The 18,204-nt window shown below is 38.7% G+C and overlaps 2 protein-coding genes and 1 long non-coding RNA gene across 6 annotated transcripts in view; 2 read left to right on the top strand and 1 right to left on the bottom strand.

Annotated features, from left to right (window-relative positions):
* LOC129392793 (uncharacterized) overlaps window positions 1-3,942 on the top strand; it is a 10,290-nt gene extending 6,348 nt beyond the window's left edge. The window contains exons 2-3 of the long non-coding RNA XR_008619410.1: window positions 201-302; window positions 2,928-3,942. This is a non-coding gene — a long non-coding RNA (uncharacterized lncRNA). The remainder of the gene's footprint in view (window positions 1-200; window positions 303-2,927) is intronic.
* Window positions 1-13,356, top strand: part of NAA20 (N-alpha-acetyltransferase 20, NatB catalytic subunit) — a 25,381-nt gene extending 12,025 nt beyond the window's left edge. The window contains exons 3-6 of one of the 2 annotated variants that reach the window (XM_024123303.3): window positions 6,968-7,058; window positions 7,537-7,672; window positions 12,224-12,369; window positions 12,830-13,356. In XM_024123303.3, the coding sequence (XP_023979071.1) occupies window positions 6,968-7,058; window positions 7,537-7,672; window positions 12,224-12,369; window positions 12,830-12,915 (459 nt within the window). In that variant the 3' untranslated portion in view covers window positions 12,916-13,356. The remainder of the gene's footprint in view (window positions 1-6,967; window positions 7,059-7,536; window positions 7,673-12,223; window positions 12,370-12,829) is intronic. The other variant, XM_024123305.3, reaches the window with a different exon arrangement.
* CRNKL1 (crooked neck pre-mRNA splicing factor 1) overlaps window positions 12,910-18,204 on the bottom strand; it is a 24,612-nt gene continuing 19,317 nt past the window's right edge. For 2 of the 3 annotated variants that reach the window (XM_028500034.2, XM_028500035.2), the window contains 3 exons: window positions 17,536-17,637; window positions 16,837-17,085; window positions 15,534-15,899 (listed from right to left, as the gene is read on the bottom strand). In XM_028500034.2, the coding sequence (XP_028355835.1) occupies window positions 15,714-15,899; window positions 16,837-17,085; window positions 17,536-17,637 (537 nt within the window). In that variant the 3' untranslated portion in view covers window positions 15,534-15,713. Of the gene's footprint in view, window positions 12,996-14,550; window positions 14,709-15,533; window positions 15,900-16,836; window positions 17,086-17,535; window positions 17,638-18,204 lie in introns of those variants that run through there. The other variant, XR_003683267.2, reaches the window with a different exon arrangement.

Genomic DNA, 18,204 nt, shown 5'->3' with positions numbered 1-18,204 from the left:
ATATTTATAATTGTTATATCTTCTTCTTGGATCGATCCCTTGATCATTATGTAGTGTCCTTCTTTGTCTCTTATAACATTCTTTATTTTAAAGTCTATTTTATCTGATATGAGTATTGCTACTCCAGTTTTCTTTTGATTTGCATTTGCATGGAATATCTTTTTCCATTCCCTCACTTTCAATCTCTTATGTGTCCCTAGGTCTGAAGTGGGTCTGTTATAGACAGCATATATGTGAGTCTTTGTATCCATTCAGCAAGCCTGTGTCTTCTGGTAGGAGCATTTAATCCATTCACGTTTAAGGTAATTATCAGTATGTATGTTCCTATGTATTTTTCATTTCAGTTATTGTATTGTTCATCTCTGTTTGTTCTTTAATTCTTCTAGGTCTTTGTTAAACATTTCTTGCATCTTCTTGATCTCAGCCTCCTTTCTTTTTCCGAGGTTCTGGATCATCTTCACTATCATTCTGAATTCTTTTTCTGGAAGGTTTCCTATCTCCACTTCATTTAGTTGTTTTTCTGCAGTTTTGTCTTGTTCTTTCATCTGGTACATAGCCCTCTGCCTTTTCATCTTGTCTTTCTGTGAATGTGGTTTTTGTTCCACAGGCTGCAGGATTGTAGTTCTTCTTGCTTCTGTTGTCTGCCGTCTGGTGGATGAGGCTATCTAAGAGGCTTGTGTAACTTTCCTGATGGGAGGGACTGGTGGTGCGTAGAGCTGACTGTTGCTCTGTTGGGCAGAGCTCAGTAAAACTTGAATCCGCCTGACTGCTGATGGGTGGGGCTGGGTTCCCTCCCTGTTGGTTGTTTGGCCTGAGGCAACCCAACACTGGAGCCTACCTGGGTTCTTTGCTGGGGCTAATGACAGACTCTGGGAGGGCTCACGCCAAGGAGTAATTCCAGAATTTCTGCCAGTGTCCTTGTCCCCACGGTGAGCCACAGCCACCTCCCGCCTCTGCAGGAGACCCTCCAACACTAGCAGGTAGGTCTGGTTCAGTCTCCCATGGGGTCACTCCTCCTTCCGCTGGGTCCCAATGCGCACACTGTTTTGTGTGTTCCCTCCAAGAGTGGAGTCTCTGTTTCCCCCAGTCCTGTTGAAGTCCTGCAATCAAATCCCACTAGCTTTCAAAGTCTGATTCTGTAGGAATTCCTCCTCCCGTTGTCGGACCCCCAGGTTGGGAAGCCTGACATGGGGCTCAGAACCTTCACTCCAGTGGGTGGATTTCTGTGGTATAAGTGTTCTCCAGTCTGTGGGTCACCCACCCAGTAGTTATGGGATTTGATTTTTACTGTGATTGAGCCCCTCCTACCATCTCATTGTGGCTTCTCCTTTGTCTTTGGATGTGGGGTATCTTTTTTGGTGAGTTCCAGTGTCTTCCTGTCGATGATTGTCCAGCAGCTAGCTGTGATTCTGGTGTTCTCACAAGAGAGAGTGAGAGCACGTCCTTCTACTCTGCCATCTTGGTTCCTCTCTCCCTCATTGTAGTTTTGATTTGCATTTCTCTGATAATTAGTGATGTAGAGCTTTTTTTTTTTTTTTTTTTTTTTTTTTTTTGCAGTACACGGACCTCTCACTGTTGTGGCCCCTCCCGTTGCGGAGCACAGGCTCTGGACGTGCAGGCTCAGCAGCCATGGCTCATGGGCCTAGCCACTCCGTGGCATGTGGGATCTTCCCAGACTGGGGCACGAACCCGTGTCCCCTGCAATGGCAGGCAGACTCTCAACCACTGCGCCGCCAGGGAAGCCCTAGAGCATTTTTTAATGTGCTTTTTAGCCATCTTTTTTTTTTGAGAAATGTCTATTAAGATCTCCCCATTTTTTGATTGGATTTTTTTGATATATAGATGCATGAGCTATTTGTATATTTTGGAGATTAATCCTTTGTCAGTTGCTTCATTTGCAAATATTTTCTCCCATTCTGTGGGTTGTGTTTTCATTTTGTTTATGGTTTCTTTTGCTGTGTAGAAGCTTTTAAGTTATTTAGGTCCCATTTATTTATTTTTGTTTTTATTATCATTACTCTAGGAGGTGGATCAAAGAACATACTGCTGCAATTTATGTCAAAGAGTGTTTTGTCTGTGTTTTCCTCTAAGTTTTATAGTGTCTGGCCTTCATTTAAGTCTTTAATCTGTTTTGAGTTTATTTTTGTGTATGGTGTTAGGGAGTGTTCTAACTGCATTCTTTTACATGTAGCTGTCCAATTTTCCCAGCATCACTTATTGAAGAGACTGTCTTTTCTCCATTGTGTATTCTTGTCTCCTTTGTCATAGATTAGTTGACCATAGGTGTGTGGGTTTATCTCTGGGCTTTCTATCCTGTTCCATTGATTTGTATTTCTGTTTTTGTGCCAGTACCATACTGTTTTGATGAGTGTAGAGTTGTAATATAGCCTGAAGTCAGGGAGCCTGATTCTTCCAGCTCTGTTTTTCGTTCTCAGAATTGCTTTTGCTATTAGGGGTCTTTTGTGTTTCCATACAAATTTAAAATTTTTTTGGTTCTAGTTCTGTGAAAAATGCCATTGCTAATTGATAGGGATTGTAGTTGAATCTTATTGCCTTGGGTAGTATAGTCATTTTGACAGTATTGATTCTTCCAATCAAAGAGCATGGTATGTCTTTCCGTTTGTGTCATCTTTGATTTCTTTCATCAGCATCTTATAGTTTTCAGAGTACAAGTCTTTTGTCCCCTTGGTAAGTTTATTCCTAGATGTTTTATTCTTTTTGATGTGATGGTAAGTGGGATTGTGTCCTTAATTTTTCTTTTTTGGTCTTTCATTGTTAGTGTACAGGAATGGAAGAGATTTATATGAGCTCTAGTAGTTTTCTGGTAGCATCTTCAGGATTTTCTATGTATAGTATTTTATCTGCAAACAGTGATGATCCAATTTGGATTCCTTTTATTTCTCTTTTTCTCTGATTGCCATGGCTAGGACTTCCAAAACTGTGTTGAATAAAAGTGGTGACAGTGGATATCTTTTGCCTTCTTCCTGATCTTAGATGGAACGCTCTCAGCTTTTCACCATTGAGAATGATGTTAGCTGTGCGTTTGTCATATATGGCCTTTATTATGTTTAGGTAAGTTCCCTCTATGCCCATTTTCTGGAGCGTTCTTATCATAAATCGATGTTGAATTTTGTCAAAAGCTTTTTCTGCATCGAAATGATCGTATGGTTTTTATTCTTCAGTTTGTTGATGTGGTGTATCACACTGATTTGCAGATATTGAAGCATCGTTGCATCCCTTGGATAAAGCCCACTTGATCATGGTGTGTGATCCTTTTAATGTATTGTTGGATTCAGTTTACTAGTATTTGATTGAGGATTTTTGCACCTATGTTTGTCAGTGATACTGACCTGTAATTTTTTTTGTGGTATCTGTCTGGTTTTGATATCAGGGTGATGATGGATGGCCTCATAGAATGAGCTTGGGAGTATTCCTTCCTCTGCAATTTTTTGGAAGAGTTTCAGAAGGATAGGTGTTAACTCTTCTCTAAATGTTGATAGAATTTGCCTGTGAAGCCATGTGGTCCTGGACTTTTCTTTGCTGGAAATTTTTAAATCACTGTTTCCATTTCAGTACTTGTGATTATTCCGTTCATATTTTGTATTTTTTTCTGGTTCAGTCTTGGAAGGTTGTATCTTTCTAAGAATTTGTCCATTTCTTCTAGGTTGTCCGTTTTATTGGTATACAGTTGTTTGTAGTAGTCTATTATGATTCGTTTTTCTGTGATGCCAGTTGTAACTTTTTCATTTCTGATTTTATTGATTTGAGCCCTCTCCCTTTTTTTCTTGATGAGTCTGGCTAAAGGTTTATCCATTTTGTTTATCTTCTCGAAGACGCAGCTTTTAGTTTCATTGATCTTTTTTGTTGTTTTGTCATTTATTTCTGCTCTGATCTTTATGATTTCTTTACTTTTACTAACTTTGGTGTGTTTTTTTTGTACTTTCTCTGCTCTAGGTGTAAGGTTAGGTCGTTTGAGATTTTTGTTTCCTGAGGTAAGATTATATTGCTATAAACTTCCCTCTTAGAACTGCATTTGCTGTGTCCCATAGGTTTTGGATTGCTATGTTTTTGATGTCATTTGTCTCTAGGTACTTGATTTCTTCTTTGATTTCTTCAGTGATCCATTGGTCGTTTAGTAACATATTGCTTAGTCTCCATGTGTTTGTGTTTTTTTACAGTTTTTTTTGCCTCTAATTGATTTCTAATCTCATAGCTTTGTGGTCAGAAAAGATGTTTGATGTGATTTCAGTTTTCTTAAATTTACCGAGGCTTGATTTGTGGCCCAATATGTGATCTATCCTGGAGAATGTTCCATGTGCACTTGAGAAGAAATTGTATTCTGCTTTTGGATGGAATGTTCTATAAATATCAGTTAAGGCCATCTGGTCTAATGTGTCATTTAAGGCCTGTGTTTCCTGATTGATTTTTCTGTCTGAATGATCTGTCCACTGATGAAAGTGGCGTGTTAAAGTCTCCCACTATTATTGTGTTACTGTCGACTTCTCTTTTTATAGCTGTTAGCATTTTTTGCCTTGTGTATTGAGGTGCTCCTATGTTGGGTGCCTATATATTTACAATTGTTACATCCTCTTCTTGGATTGATGCCTTGATCATGATGTAGTGTCCTTCCTGATCTCTTCCTGATCTCTTGTAACAGTCTTTAATTTTGTCTATGAGTATTGCTGCTACTGCTTTCTTTTGAATTCCATTTGCATGGAATACCTTTTTCCATCCCCTCACTTTGTCTGTTTGTGTCCCTAGATCTGAAGTGGGTCTCTTGTAGATGGCATATATATGAGTCTTGTTTTTGTATCTGTGTCTTTTGGTTGGAGCATTTAATCCATTTACATTTAAGGTAATTATCAATAAATGTTTTTACTGTTGTTTTGTTAATTGTTTGGGGTTTGTTTTTGAAGGTCTTTTTTCTTCCTTTCCTCTTGTTCTCTTGTGGTCTTTTTTCTTCCTTTCCTCTTGTTCTCTTGTGGTCTTTTTTCTTCCTTTCCTCTTGTTCTCTTGTGATTTGATGTCTATCTTTAGTGTTGTTTGGATTGCTTTTTCTTTTTTGTGTATCGTAGATTTTTGGTTTGTGGTTCCCATGAGGTTTTGATATAGCAGTCTGTACAACTACAAGATTGTTTTAAATTGCTGGTCTCAATTTCCAATGTATTTCCAGTATCCTGCATTTGTACTCTTCTCATGGTTGCAGATTTTGATATCATATTTATGTGTGGATGGTCTCCTGTCTTCATGTTTGCCTTTACCAGTGAGCTTTCTTTTCCCATTTGTAATTTTCTTGATTCTAGTTGTGGCCTTTTCCACACAGAGAAGTTCCTTTAGGTTTTGTTGTGGTTTTCACAGTTTGAGTAGCTGCAACAGAGGCCATATGGTCCACACAGCCTTGAATATTTACTGTCTCCTTTTTTGTTTTCTTTTTGATTTTTATTGGAGTATAGTTGCTTTACAGTGTTGTGTTAGTTTCAGGTGTACAGCAAAGTGAATCAGTTATACATATATTTCCTCTTTTTTCGATTTCCTTCCCATTTAGGTTACCACAGAGCATTGAGTAGAGTTCCCTGTGCTATACTTTAGGTTCTCGTTATGTTATTTTATACATAGTATCAATAGTGTATATGTCAATCCCAATGTCCCAATTCATCACCCACTCCCCCACCCCCCAGTCTGGCTCTTTATAGAAAATGTTTGTTATTTTGTTAGCCCGAGTTATGTCAGTAACAGCAGTAAAAATCAACTATAGATACATGCAACAACAGGGCTACATATCAGAAACAAAGTTGAGTGGAAAAAGCAAAAAAAAACTCCTTAAATTTCATTTGTATTTTAAAAATTATGACTTCTCCATGTTTATAAAAAAGTAAAAGGATTTTGAAGAATTCTGAATGACAGAAAACTTTTCACTGTATATAAGGGAAAGTATTAGGATGCAAATCAATTTATGTGGTGTGCTTCCTGTTACACTTAAAAGTTTTTGGCAAAAGTCCCATAAATCCAGGTGAGGCCATGTTTCAGAGTAACCTGCCAGCGATTCTTGGTCCATGAGCTTGAGCCGGGGGCTCCTCCAGTAGCCAGAGAAGAGATGGTTGTGATGTCTGTGGCTGGATGGCAGAAAGACTTGTTGGCTGCCATGTTAAGGGTTATGTTTGAAAAGACAGAATAAAGGCTGTCCTTCAGAGGAGAGTTTGAAGAATTTACACTGAACAGATTTTCCAGGAAGTTTTTAAAAAATGGTTGATGGTGTCCCCTTATAGAACTGCATCAGCAAGCTTATACTAAGAAGGAGGACAGGAATGAGTACAAGTCAGCAGGGACACCAGGGTTGAAGAGTTAAGTAATGAGCAGTACTCAGACATTCACTTTTAAGTCAGCTTTTTTTTTTTTTTTTTTTGCATTACTAGAAATGGAGACCTTGAATTGGTGGAGGGGAAAAACTGGGTTTGTTAAGCAGCCTTTGGAAATACTTTAAAGTTATTTTCACTGTCCCATGGCTGAAGCTAATGTAGGAACTAGTCGTTAATTTCCCAGTGCAATTATGGAAAAATAAACATACTGAGCGTGTGCTGTTTGCCAAGCGCCAGGAATAGAGGGAACATGACATACATGTTCTAAGGGGAGACAGTAAATGAGTATCAGGTGATTATCGATAAAGTGCTGTGCAGGGATCTAGACACAGTGTGAGCAGCAGGGGAGACAGACTGTAGAACTTGGGAGCCTGGTTCTCTGCTGTCTATTGGATGTCACTGTCTCCAGTCACATTTGAGTTTATATATATTCAGGCAATTTTCTTAAAAATTAGTGCTTAACCTAAATATTTCATCTAATAAATTGATTATAGAAGTCATACATATGGCTGGGGATAAACAATATGTTTTTTAAAGGAAACTTTAAAATATCCCTTTCATGAAGAAATCTGACTGTCCATTACTTTGCATCCTCCTTAACAAGACTCTAGTATGGGATTCCTTTTTACTTACAGTACCTCGCCCACTGGCCAGAGTACTTCATTGTTGCAGAGGCCCCTGGTGGAGAGTTAATGGGTTATAGTAAGTATAATACCACTAGTACTTTTGTGGATAGGCAGTTGAGATTAAAATATAGGTTTTAACTGATTATTTTAGATTGATCACAGAACTGGAAGTATAAACATGATGCCCATAATTTTATTTCCTTTTCAACCATTTGACAGCTCACTGATCCCTTCTGATCCATTGTTTTAGGTACTATGCTAGGCCCAGGGGATAGAGCAGTGACCCAGACAGACTTGGTTGCATTGCTAACAAAAATTTGAGCTGTAGATTGTCTGTTATGTGTACATGACACATACATACCCACATGAAATGATATTTTTAAAAATACATATCAAGTAAAAGCATTAATAACAACTAGCTAGATGACTTTTAAGTATTACTTAAAGATCAGAACTTGGTCATTAGTTTCCTTTATAATAAAAATGTACCAAACAGCATTTCTGTATGTGTAAATCCTCGTGTTTAGTTACTGGATGTGATCTTTCATTGGCAGTCATGGGCAAAGCAGAAGGCTCGGTGGCGAGGGAAGAGTGGCACGGGCACGTCACAGCTCTGTCTGTTGCCCCGGAATTCCGACGCCTTGGTCTGGCTGCTAAGCTTATGGAGTTATTAGAGGAGATTTCAGAAAGGTAGGCGCCTGCTTTGCAAATGATTTTTGAACTCTAACCATTTGAGTTTTCTCTTGGTGAACGTTTTTATCAGATTTTTTCCTTCAGATTGAATATCTGTCATGATGCAATTTCATAGGAATTTTATTTTCAGCCTCTAATAGTCCTTACAACAATTCTGTCACATATTCAGAGTGATATTATTGTCCCTGTTTGGCCACTGAGGAAAATTAAGGCAAAGTGAGTGACCTGCCATAGGCTTATGAGCTGGGTAATTGGTGGAATCAAAATCTAGCCCTCTAGCCCTCAAGGTTCCTGTTAGTGTTCTTGCCACTGTGGCAGGTGTTTCCAGATTCTTTGTTAACACTGTCCTTGGCATCTCAGTAATTTTTTTCATAGTGCCCTAGGCTAAACAAAAGTGTAGTCTTAAGCAGTTGTGTCCTGCAAGCTAGTAGCTATTTGGAAAAAAACAAATTGAAAGAAAAAAATATTTTCATTTCATGGTTAAATAAGTGGTTATCTCCTAATGAGATGTGTGCACCTGCTGGGCATTGCATGGCTTCTCAAACCTTGGAACCAGATTCTGCAGAACTGCCAGCAAAAGCCTAGCTTCGTAAAGATACTATGTCACCAAAAGGAATATAATGTGATATGATGTGTATTTGTGAACTATATAAAGCTAGTAGTTTGCCTACGTTTTCCCCACACATTTGAAATACGCACTTCCATGAGTTTGAGAACTGCAAACATTGTGGCTTTTTTTTTTTCAGACCTGTTTTATGTGTCAAACAAACATGGCCTGAAAACACTGAGCCAAGTCAAGGGGAACCTGAGCTCATTCTTAATTTAGCTGAAAAAGTCTAGTCCTTAAGAACTTAAAAAATTCTTCCTAGAGTGAATACAGAAGAGGAGGAAATCTTTAGCAAGATTGTAGTTTACACATATTGGTTAATGCCATATCTTGTTGAAAACAAGTATTTGGCATTATCATGTATAGTTGACAGGGAGTTAGAAACTGTGTTCTAATTGCACATCAGATTTAATGTATTTATAGGATAGACCATCTCTTAGAGTAGAAAACCATTATGCTCCCTTCCCTTCCAGTTTCTAAATTTTCATTACTTTACAATAGTTGCTAAGATTTAAGTGACCTATATTTGTGTAAGGGTGTGTGTGTGTGTATGTATATACACACACACACACGTATTTTTAATGTACACATTGTGTACACTAAAAATAGAAACAGTATGTAATATCCAAAGAGAAAAATAGAATAAAAATCGATTCAAAAGAAAACTAAAGTAGCAAAACAAGTAGCAAAACAAATAACAAAAAGCATGAAATAAGGTGGTAGCAATGAATCCAAATATAATTGATAAATACAACAGTAAATGTTAATGGACTAATGACTCCAGTTAAAAGACATTATGCCAAGTGAACCAGGCACAGGAAGACAAATATTGCATGATTCCACTTAGATACCTAAAGTAGTTAAATTCATGAAGAGTGGAATGGTGGTGGCTGGGGAAGGGGGAAATGTCAGGTTACTAAAGTTTCAATTCAGCAAGAATAAGCTCTAGAGTTTGATGTATAACATTGTATACCTACACTCGAAGATAGTGTACATTTAAAATTTGAGAGGGTAGATCTTGTGTTAAGTATTCTTAGGACAGTAACATTAAAAAATGATAGACTGTCAGAACTGTATTCTATTTACAGGAAATATGTATAAAGATTAAAGATACAGAAAGATCAAAGTAAAGAAATTTTTAAATTTATCATGCAAATTCTAACAGGGTGTGCTTAAATTAAGTTACATTATAGTTCAATAATTACAAGAATAAAAAAGGGTCTGCATACTGATAAGAGTTAATCAGGGAGATGTAATAATTAAAAATTTTATGTACCTAAAGTAAAAGTAAAAATGCAACAACTGACGAAACTACAAGAAGAAATAGACAAATCATCATAATTAGAGATACGAACATGCCTCATCCTAATTGTTAGGACAATCAGAAGTTAAGGGTACAGAACAGGGGTCAACAAACTTTTCTGGGCCAGACAGTAAACGTTAAGGCTTCACAGGCCACCCAAGGTCTCTATTGACCATTCAGGTTGCAAGCTGACCCCTGCCTTAACTACTTTCAGTCAGTAGCCGGAATCTTTCCACAAAGAAAGCTATGGCTTCTCTGGCAAATTTCACTGACAATTAAGAAACACAAAAAAGGAACAATCACAAAACCTGACAAGAGAGACGAGGAAGGAAAATCTCATGACAGATGCAAAGTCCCAGAAAATTCTTAGCAAAACGGATTCAGCAGTTCATGAAAAGGATGACATATCAGGGGAAGTTTGTTTTAATATTAGAATGTATTCTACCAGTTAATAGGCTGAAGAAGAAGATTTTTTATCTCAGTAAATGTAGAAAACGCTTTGATACAATCCAGTGTTCACTCTTGATAAAAACTGTTAGCAATAGAAAGGGAAAACTTACTTAACCTGAAAAAAGAGTATTTACTGAAAACCTGTAGTAAATATGAGTGGTGATGCATGAATGCTTTCCGGGACAGGACAGGACAGGATGCCTAAAGTCGGCTTCTCTTCAGTAATTTACTGGAAATCCTCTACCATACAAGTGAAGCAAGAAAAATAAAAGGATTGAGAAGAAACAAAACCGTTATTTTGGATAGGTAAGATTGTACAAATAGAAAACCTACAGGAAGAAATCTGCTTAATAAAAGTTAAGCTAAGTTGTTGGATATAAAGTTAGTATAAATTAAATTGCTTTTCTATACGAACAGTAACATTTAGAAGAGGATGCAATTTGCATTGGCATCAGTACAGTAAGCCCTTAGGAGAACAAAAGCTGTGCAAGACCTCTCTGAAGTTTATACAACTCTACCCAGAGACAGTACAGATGACCTACCTAAGCACAGGGAGGAACTACCTCTGCAGCAGTTAGTTACCTGTCTCTACAGTAGACAGTAACTGATCCACAGAGTCAGCGTAACTGCAGCCCAAATCTCAAGTCTTTTTCGTGCAACTTGATTCTGAAACTTACAGGGAATGGAAGGAACCAAAAAGAGGTAGGACGCTCTTGAACAACAAAAAAAGTGAGTGGAGTAATTGTCTAGGCTAGTGGAACCGAATTTGAGACACAGACTCAGGAACACAAGGATTTAGACACCTTGGAGGAGGCAACTGCAGATCAGTGGTGGGGAAGGATACACTTTCCAATAAACGTGGTGGCACCACTGGATATCCATAAGATTTTTCCCACATTAGTACCTTATCATACACAGATCAATTCCATCAATTCCATATTTATTAAAAACCTATATGTGAAGAGCAAAACTAAAAAGCCCTTAGGAGCACCTTCAAAGGAGAGTGTCTCCATGACCTCAGGGTAGAAAAAGAACTTCTCAAGCCCCAAAAAGTGCTAACTGTAAAAGGTTCATATATTCAACTTCACTAGAGTGCGGTAACTTTGTTCATCAAACAATACATAAGGATAATGACAAGTCACAAATTGGAAAAAGATTCGCAAATTGGGGAAAAGACTTGCCACCATCCTTTACACAAGGTTGAATATCCAGAATACAGAGAGAACTTCCGGCGGGTGGGGTGGGGAGAAAAATAAAAATGTGTGAAAGACCAATAAAATAAAATCAGCCTTGTTAGTAATCAGAAATGCCAGCTAAAATTGCCCTGAGATGCCACTGTATCATAAGACTTTCAAAAATAAAAATGTCAGCTGCTCCAAGCCACCCCTGTGGGGTGGAGTCTACCCCCTCCTGTGGGAGTGTCAGGTGGCACACGTGGGCTGGGAGACAAGCATTATCTGATAAAGTTGAAGGTGTCCCTGTGAGCCATCAGTGACACTCCTAACTGCAGACCTTAGATATCGTACCACGAGACACGCAACAAAAATACTCATAGCAGCATAGCTGATAATGTATAGGACCACAGCTTTCTCATAGTGTGTCCATACAGGGACACACTAAACAGGGAGGACGGACAAGCTCTAGCTGCCCCGGGGCTGACTCAGTACCGACTGCGAGGCGAGTCACTAAGAGTAGATAAAGTATGACTCCATTCAGGTGACGTTCACAAACAGGAGAAATTAAACCAGAACAGGTGGTACGTCTACTGCTTAAAGCAAGGCGCTGATGATCACACAAGTCAGGACATGGAGACCTGGGTAAGAAAGGGGCTGTGGGTGAAACTATTGTATGACTAATTGGTAAAATGAACATATCAATCACTATAATATCAAATACATACACAGTAATTTTTTAAAGCCAGGTAACAGAATTGTGGTAAAAAAAAATGCTTCCTTTAAAGTTTATCTTTTAAGAAAACCTGTAGGCTTTCAAACGTTACAGTTATCTTTTTGTACTGCAAAATAATTGCCATAAATCCTCAGCAGTAAAAATTGATAACATGATGTAATTGGCTGCAGGGTTCCATAGTACCATCCTATGGATAGTCAAAGTAGTTTTAAAAATTATGTAAGTTTTATTTTCAAGGACTTCTAATTTTTTTTCTAATTTTTTTTTTTTTTAATTACAGAAAGGGTGGATTTTTTGTTGATCTCTTTGTAAGAGTGTCTAACCAAGTTGCAGTCAACATGTACAAGCAGTTAGGCTACAGTGTGTACAGGACGGTCATAGAGTACTATTCGGCCAGCAACGGGGAGCCCGATGAGGATGCTTACGGTGAGCTCCCTTCTGGGGTGGTATCCCCGAGAGGAAGCCGAATGTCTACGTTCATCCTACAGACTGAAATACTCGGCTATTTTAATACACTTAAGAGAATCATATTTAAAATTTGAGCTATAATATTTAAATCTGCTTTAACCTGCCCTTACGAACCTACCACTGATTAACTTACATTAACTAACCATTGGTTAATTACTGTCAATTACTGTTTTACTGGTACAGACACGTTTTACTAAGGTTCTGTCAAAAGAACATTTGTAGGAAGAGCTGGATCCCAGCTGGGGTTTGGTGTACTCGTGATTGAGTCTCACTTATAAATACATTTCTTAGAATATGATAGAAGTGGGGGTAGGGGACAAAACCTCTTATAGTTTTTTTTTTTTAACATATACACTTTAAATTTGATATAAAATATTCTGACATTTGGGTACTTACATTAAACTTTGCTTCCTAACAGATATGAGGAAAGCACTTTCCAGGGACACTGAGAAGAAATCCATCATACCATTACCTCATCCTGTGAGGCCGGAAGACATTGAATAACCATGAGCAGTGGTTCTTAGGCTGATGATGCTCCAGATATTTTATGGACAATATTATTTTCATTAGATGATCCTGGAGCTCTATTAGGAGAAAAGGGAATCGTTTAGATCTTAAACACTTCAAGAAAAAAACAGGTTATAAACTTATTTTAAGTCTTGTTTCCTATTAGCAATATCATACCTTCTAAAGCTGTCCACTGTAATAAAATTCAGCCAAAAAAGGCAGCTAGGTCAAAAGGAAACATTCCACTGTTATGGTTCATAATGTAATATTCATGATATGCTAGGGAAAAAGCTTGCTCCAGTCCCCTCCTAAATTCTGTGCCTGAGAACCACTGCTGCATATATTTTTTATTTTGTATTGAACTGTTAATTGAAGCTTTAAAAGCATATATGAAATGTATAAATCTAAGATGTATAATAAAATGCATTGTTGACTCGAGTGTTTTATGCAAGTTTGTTGGTCTTATAAACCTCAGGTTATCAGGATTGAAGAATGTCATAATTTAGGCTACATTGTTTCCCTTACATTTTTCATTTATATACAAAGCATTGTTTAAATGCTTACTTGTGACAGTCCCTGCCCAGCACACTTAAGCGTCCTTCTTATTGCAAAGTTGCTCCCAGATACTTGTTTCCATGGTCTCAGGTCTTTTGTCTAGTCTCACAGTGCTTTGCTTAAAAAATCCTGCCTTTCAAAATACAAAAAGATGCTAAAATAAAGGGGAAAAAGAACCTAATTCCCAAAGAAAGGCCATGTAATTAGATCACAGGCTAACCACGTATTTTCATGTGTAGTTTTCATCACATGCAATATCTGAAAATACCCAGTGAGTAAAAGTAGCTAAAGAAAACAAAGTAAATCACAGAAATGATTGTTAAAACCCTGTTACTTTTGAAAGGACTTATTTTGGTAGAGTTGAGGGTGAGGGAGAAGTGAGGTTCCCAGGAGAGTAATTTTTTCTTTCACGCATTTCACGCTGGCACGTCACCTGCCCGAAAGTGGCCTTAGGAGATTACATGAGAACATGACTGTTATTTCCTTACACACACATGTGACACAAACAGAACGTGATTATGATTAGTCAGAGTAGCATCTGGCCTGTTTTCATCTCACCCCGTGGCCCTGCGCACTTAGCCAACTCAGAGCACAGTACTCCTCTTCGCTGACTGGACAGACCTTGGAACTCAAGTCAGAGCCTATGATCCCAGCAGCTCAAGCTGGTCGGGTGACTGAAGCAGCGAGGCTAAGAGTAGGTTGCTTTCACCTGCTAGTCCTATTTCCTTCTGCCCACCAACAATTTTCAAGATACAATTTAACACTATATTGATTAGCTTTTATATTCCCTTGGGTGAATAATATACTTGAAAATGTAATAATAAATGTGCAAACAATAAATTTTCTAATTGGCCTTATAAGTGAAAAAACACAAAGATATGGTTCTAGTCAAACAGCTTGCGCAATGAACCAAAAATAAAAACAGGCTTGAGAAATACAGGCTGGATTAAAGGAAACAATCTCTCAGATGAGTTATTTAAAGCAAGTATTTTTTGCCTGAGAATATAAGCAGCATATCAGCCAGCAAGTACATTATCATCTTGTGCTGCTTTGTTTCATGACTTAGCATATAGTTACCTCAGCTGTTTTTCACGTTCTAAATCGAGGCTAAGTTGAACGTGTCAGGTTTTACAGGTAGACAGTCTACTGCAGCACGCCGCGCAACATTTATTGGTGCTCTAGGTAGAGATGATTCCCTTGTCCATTAAGTTTGGGAAACACAGCCAGCATTGCACCTGGGGATTCATAACGTATAGGGAGTGTTACCAAGGGCCCTGAGAAGCCTAACTATAAAGAGATTTGTCAACAAGGCTTAACCCTTAACCTAGGGTTTCCCAAACTCACTGGAGCATGGGACATTGTTTTTCACAGCTCTTACATTACTATTCTTTAAATAAGCCACTGCAGAGCTCAACCAGTTTGGGAGACTGATTACAGCATAACTGAAATTCAACTAAAATGTTTTTGGTAAAAAAAAAAAAAGACCTTGTTCAGTAATACAGCAGTAACTGTAAAATTATTTTCTAACTGGTGTTTTCAAAAACACTTAGTATAAATGGCCATTAAGAAGGTATAGCTATTTAGAAGTTAAATTAATCTAAGCACATTCAATTCCACAAGGAATGAACATATTTAAGAAAGTGGCCAGGAATGAACATTTTATTCAGCACTTACTCTGTGCCAGGAATACTCCCTTTCTAATTTAATCTTCAAAATGAGCTGGCAAAAGCCCATTTTATGAGTGAAGAAACTGAAAATAAAGGTTAAGTTATGTATCACCAAGTGGCAGCGCTGGGGATGGAACTCAAGTCAGTGTGACTCTTAAGATGTAAATAAGTTACAGGATTCAGATGAATGCATAAAACATCTTTATGAAGAAGGCAAGCATGAGAAAACTTCACCTGAAAAGTTACTGTGAAATGTAACTGAGAACTTCTAAAAAAAGACTCTTTCAAAATTTTGCAGTTCCACCTAAAAGACACGCTAAGTGTTACCTTAATGAGATTTCCTAATGCATCATGCATTAAGACAACACAAAATGTTGAGACTCAAAGAAATCCAACAGTTAAAAAAATTCCTTTACTTGCAACCCACCCCTAACTAACCCAAGAACCTTTTAAAAATAATTCAAAAGTAGCTGCCAAAGATTCCCATCAATTAATCACTGGTGACATATCCAAAAACTTACAGGAATTGCAAGAGTTCTAAACTATAAATCTATAAAAATAATAAAACATCTCTCAACAGGAACAGGAAGGCCCGGATTCCTGCTCGGCAACGTCCGCATCTGGGTCTTGCTCGCCAGGCTCCTTCTCCTGCTGCTGTTTCTTCCACAGTTTGGCCATGGCCAGGAGCTTGAGGTTGGGCTGGTTGGCAGCATCTTCCGGAAAGATGTAATCATAGTATTCTTCCCAGCCTGCATCCGACTACAGGAAAAAAGTAAAACAGTTAAAAGATAAGCTAACACAATGGCTGGAATACATTTCAGTTACAGTGGAGAACTCTCACTGGGAAACCCAGGGTTCAAATTCAACTTATCTTCATTGTGCAGAACAACATCAAAGTCTACTCGGAAAGTAGAATTTTCAAAGAGAAATTAGAAGGGCCTGGCCCAGTAGAGCGGGAGTAATTGCTGTTGGATGGGTGTTGCTGCAGCTGTAGCTCACTGAGAGCTACAACCTGGTGGAAAATGCCCTAAAAATCTAAGCATAGCTCCTGTATGGTCAATCAAGAAGACAGTCAGTGTCTTCAACCCCATCTTGCAGTCTTACGTGAGTCTTTAAATTTTTAAAGATTTACTTAGTATTTACCCAGTAGTGAAAGCCATAATCTGTGATTATCCTGACTCCCTGCCTTTGCATCCCACCTCCAATCGGGCACTGATTTCACTTCCTAAAGGTCGCCCTGGTCCCAGCTCCCAACGCCACCTTGCTTTGCTTACAATAGCCTCCCAACAGACCCTCCTCCAACGAAGCCCCTCAAATCAACCCGCAGGAGACACCAACTGTGTCAGAGCTTTACTACAGCCTACGAAGCCTTCTCTGGATTGGCTCCTACCTAAAGGCTGAGTTTCAATTCCCTCCACCCTGACCTGCTTAATGCTCTGGAAATACATTTCATACAGTTTCTGGAACCAAGCACCAGGAAGAACCTTTGCCAACTCCCACCCCCCATTCTCCAGCCCTGGGTGGACCATACACCCTGCTGTGCTGCCATGGTAGCCAGACTGTGACTGTCTCCTCCTCCAGCTGTCAACCCCCTTTCTCAGATTGTATACATGCCACTTAAAAGGACGCATTTCAAAGTCGGGTGCATTTCTGCTCAGCTGGCATGAAAGGACCAGCTCAGGGGCTCAGTTCTTACCCCATCATCAGCTTGGACCTTTCTTCTCTTCTTGACTTTCTCTGGCATGAGTTTGTCTACTCTCTCCTTATCTGATACTGTTCCAAATTCATCTTCAAAGCTTCGCCAAGATTCCAGCAACATAAGTCTCTCTTCCTTTTCTTCACAGTTTCGCATGGTTTTGTTAGCCTCTTCATAAATTTGTCTGCATTTAGCCAAACTTCCTTCCTTCCCTGAGGACAACTCAAACTGTGCAAAACTGATCCATACCTTAAAAAATATTATTACAGAACCAAATTAACCATGTCACCCAGAAAACAATAATGTAATAATAAAGCTAATTTCTTGTTAGTGACATCTGAGCATAGTAACGTGTTCATCTCTAGTATTCCAATACAATATATTGACTAGATGCTTCTATATAGTAATGGTGAAGCAGTCTGCTTCTATATCCAATTAGGTGTCTGAAAGAGTCTCAAAATCCTGAAGTTTAATTTTTTATTCAACCCTATGATATCCAAGTTATTTACACGCAGTATAAATATTGACCTGCCATAAGCTTAACATTCCAAAGTCCTCTGAGACAAGCTCTCTGTAAAAGGAAATCATTTAAAATAAATATATTAAAAAATCACACACACTTAAAATACAGAAATACACTATTTCTTCCGGACTGCTGATTCAAGCAAAATTAAAGATAACCCACAAAGCACAGGATACCTTGACATGTTGTGTCCGTTGAAGCAATCGTCGGTAAAGATTTCGTGTTCTTTCAGTTTCTTCCTGCTCAATTTCAAAATCAATATATGATTTCCAAAGCACCTAAGAAAGATAACTTCATAGGTCAGTCTAGACATTTAAGAAGCAACATGATCCTATCCAAAGCACAGCCTAACTAGCATTCCAACCTAGGAAATCTAGGAACCTACAACTTTCATGACCAATTAAGGAACAGACCGTATGTGGATACAAGAAATAATACTGGTGTTTACAGACTGGCCAAAATTTGGCTAAGTGTCTACATTATGAGAAAAAAGACCTTGGGTTCATTTTTGGATTCTCTTCTGGACTTATCGAGAACAGCAGGGAAACTTGCCAAACCTCCCAGGCACTGTCATGAGGCTGCCACATACCACGGACTTGCGGGGAGAAAACAGGCCTGGATCAGCCAGTGCACACCGTTTCTGTCTCCACTCTAAGTTCCCTGATGTGCCTGAGTCCAACTCAACAAGCATCCAGGGCACAGCTGCCCACCTGCTTGGCACAGCCCGTCAGGGCACAGGGACCAGGAAGATGTGGCCCAGACGCCTGGAGGCCGCAGTCTGTGGAGTGGCTGAGGCCAAGTGATGGGACCAGTGACACATAAAGCCCTGCCCAGGGCAGTCAGCG

This window comes from Physeter macrocephalus, chromosome 14, assembly GCF_002837175.3.
Source record: "Physeter macrocephalus isolate SW-GA chromosome 14, ASM283717v5, whole genome shotgun sequence".
Lineage (NCBI taxonomy): Eukaryota > Metazoa > Chordata > Mammalia > Artiodactyla > Physeteridae > Physeter > Physeter macrocephalus.
This window is presented reverse-complemented; position numbering and strand designations above follow the sequence as displayed.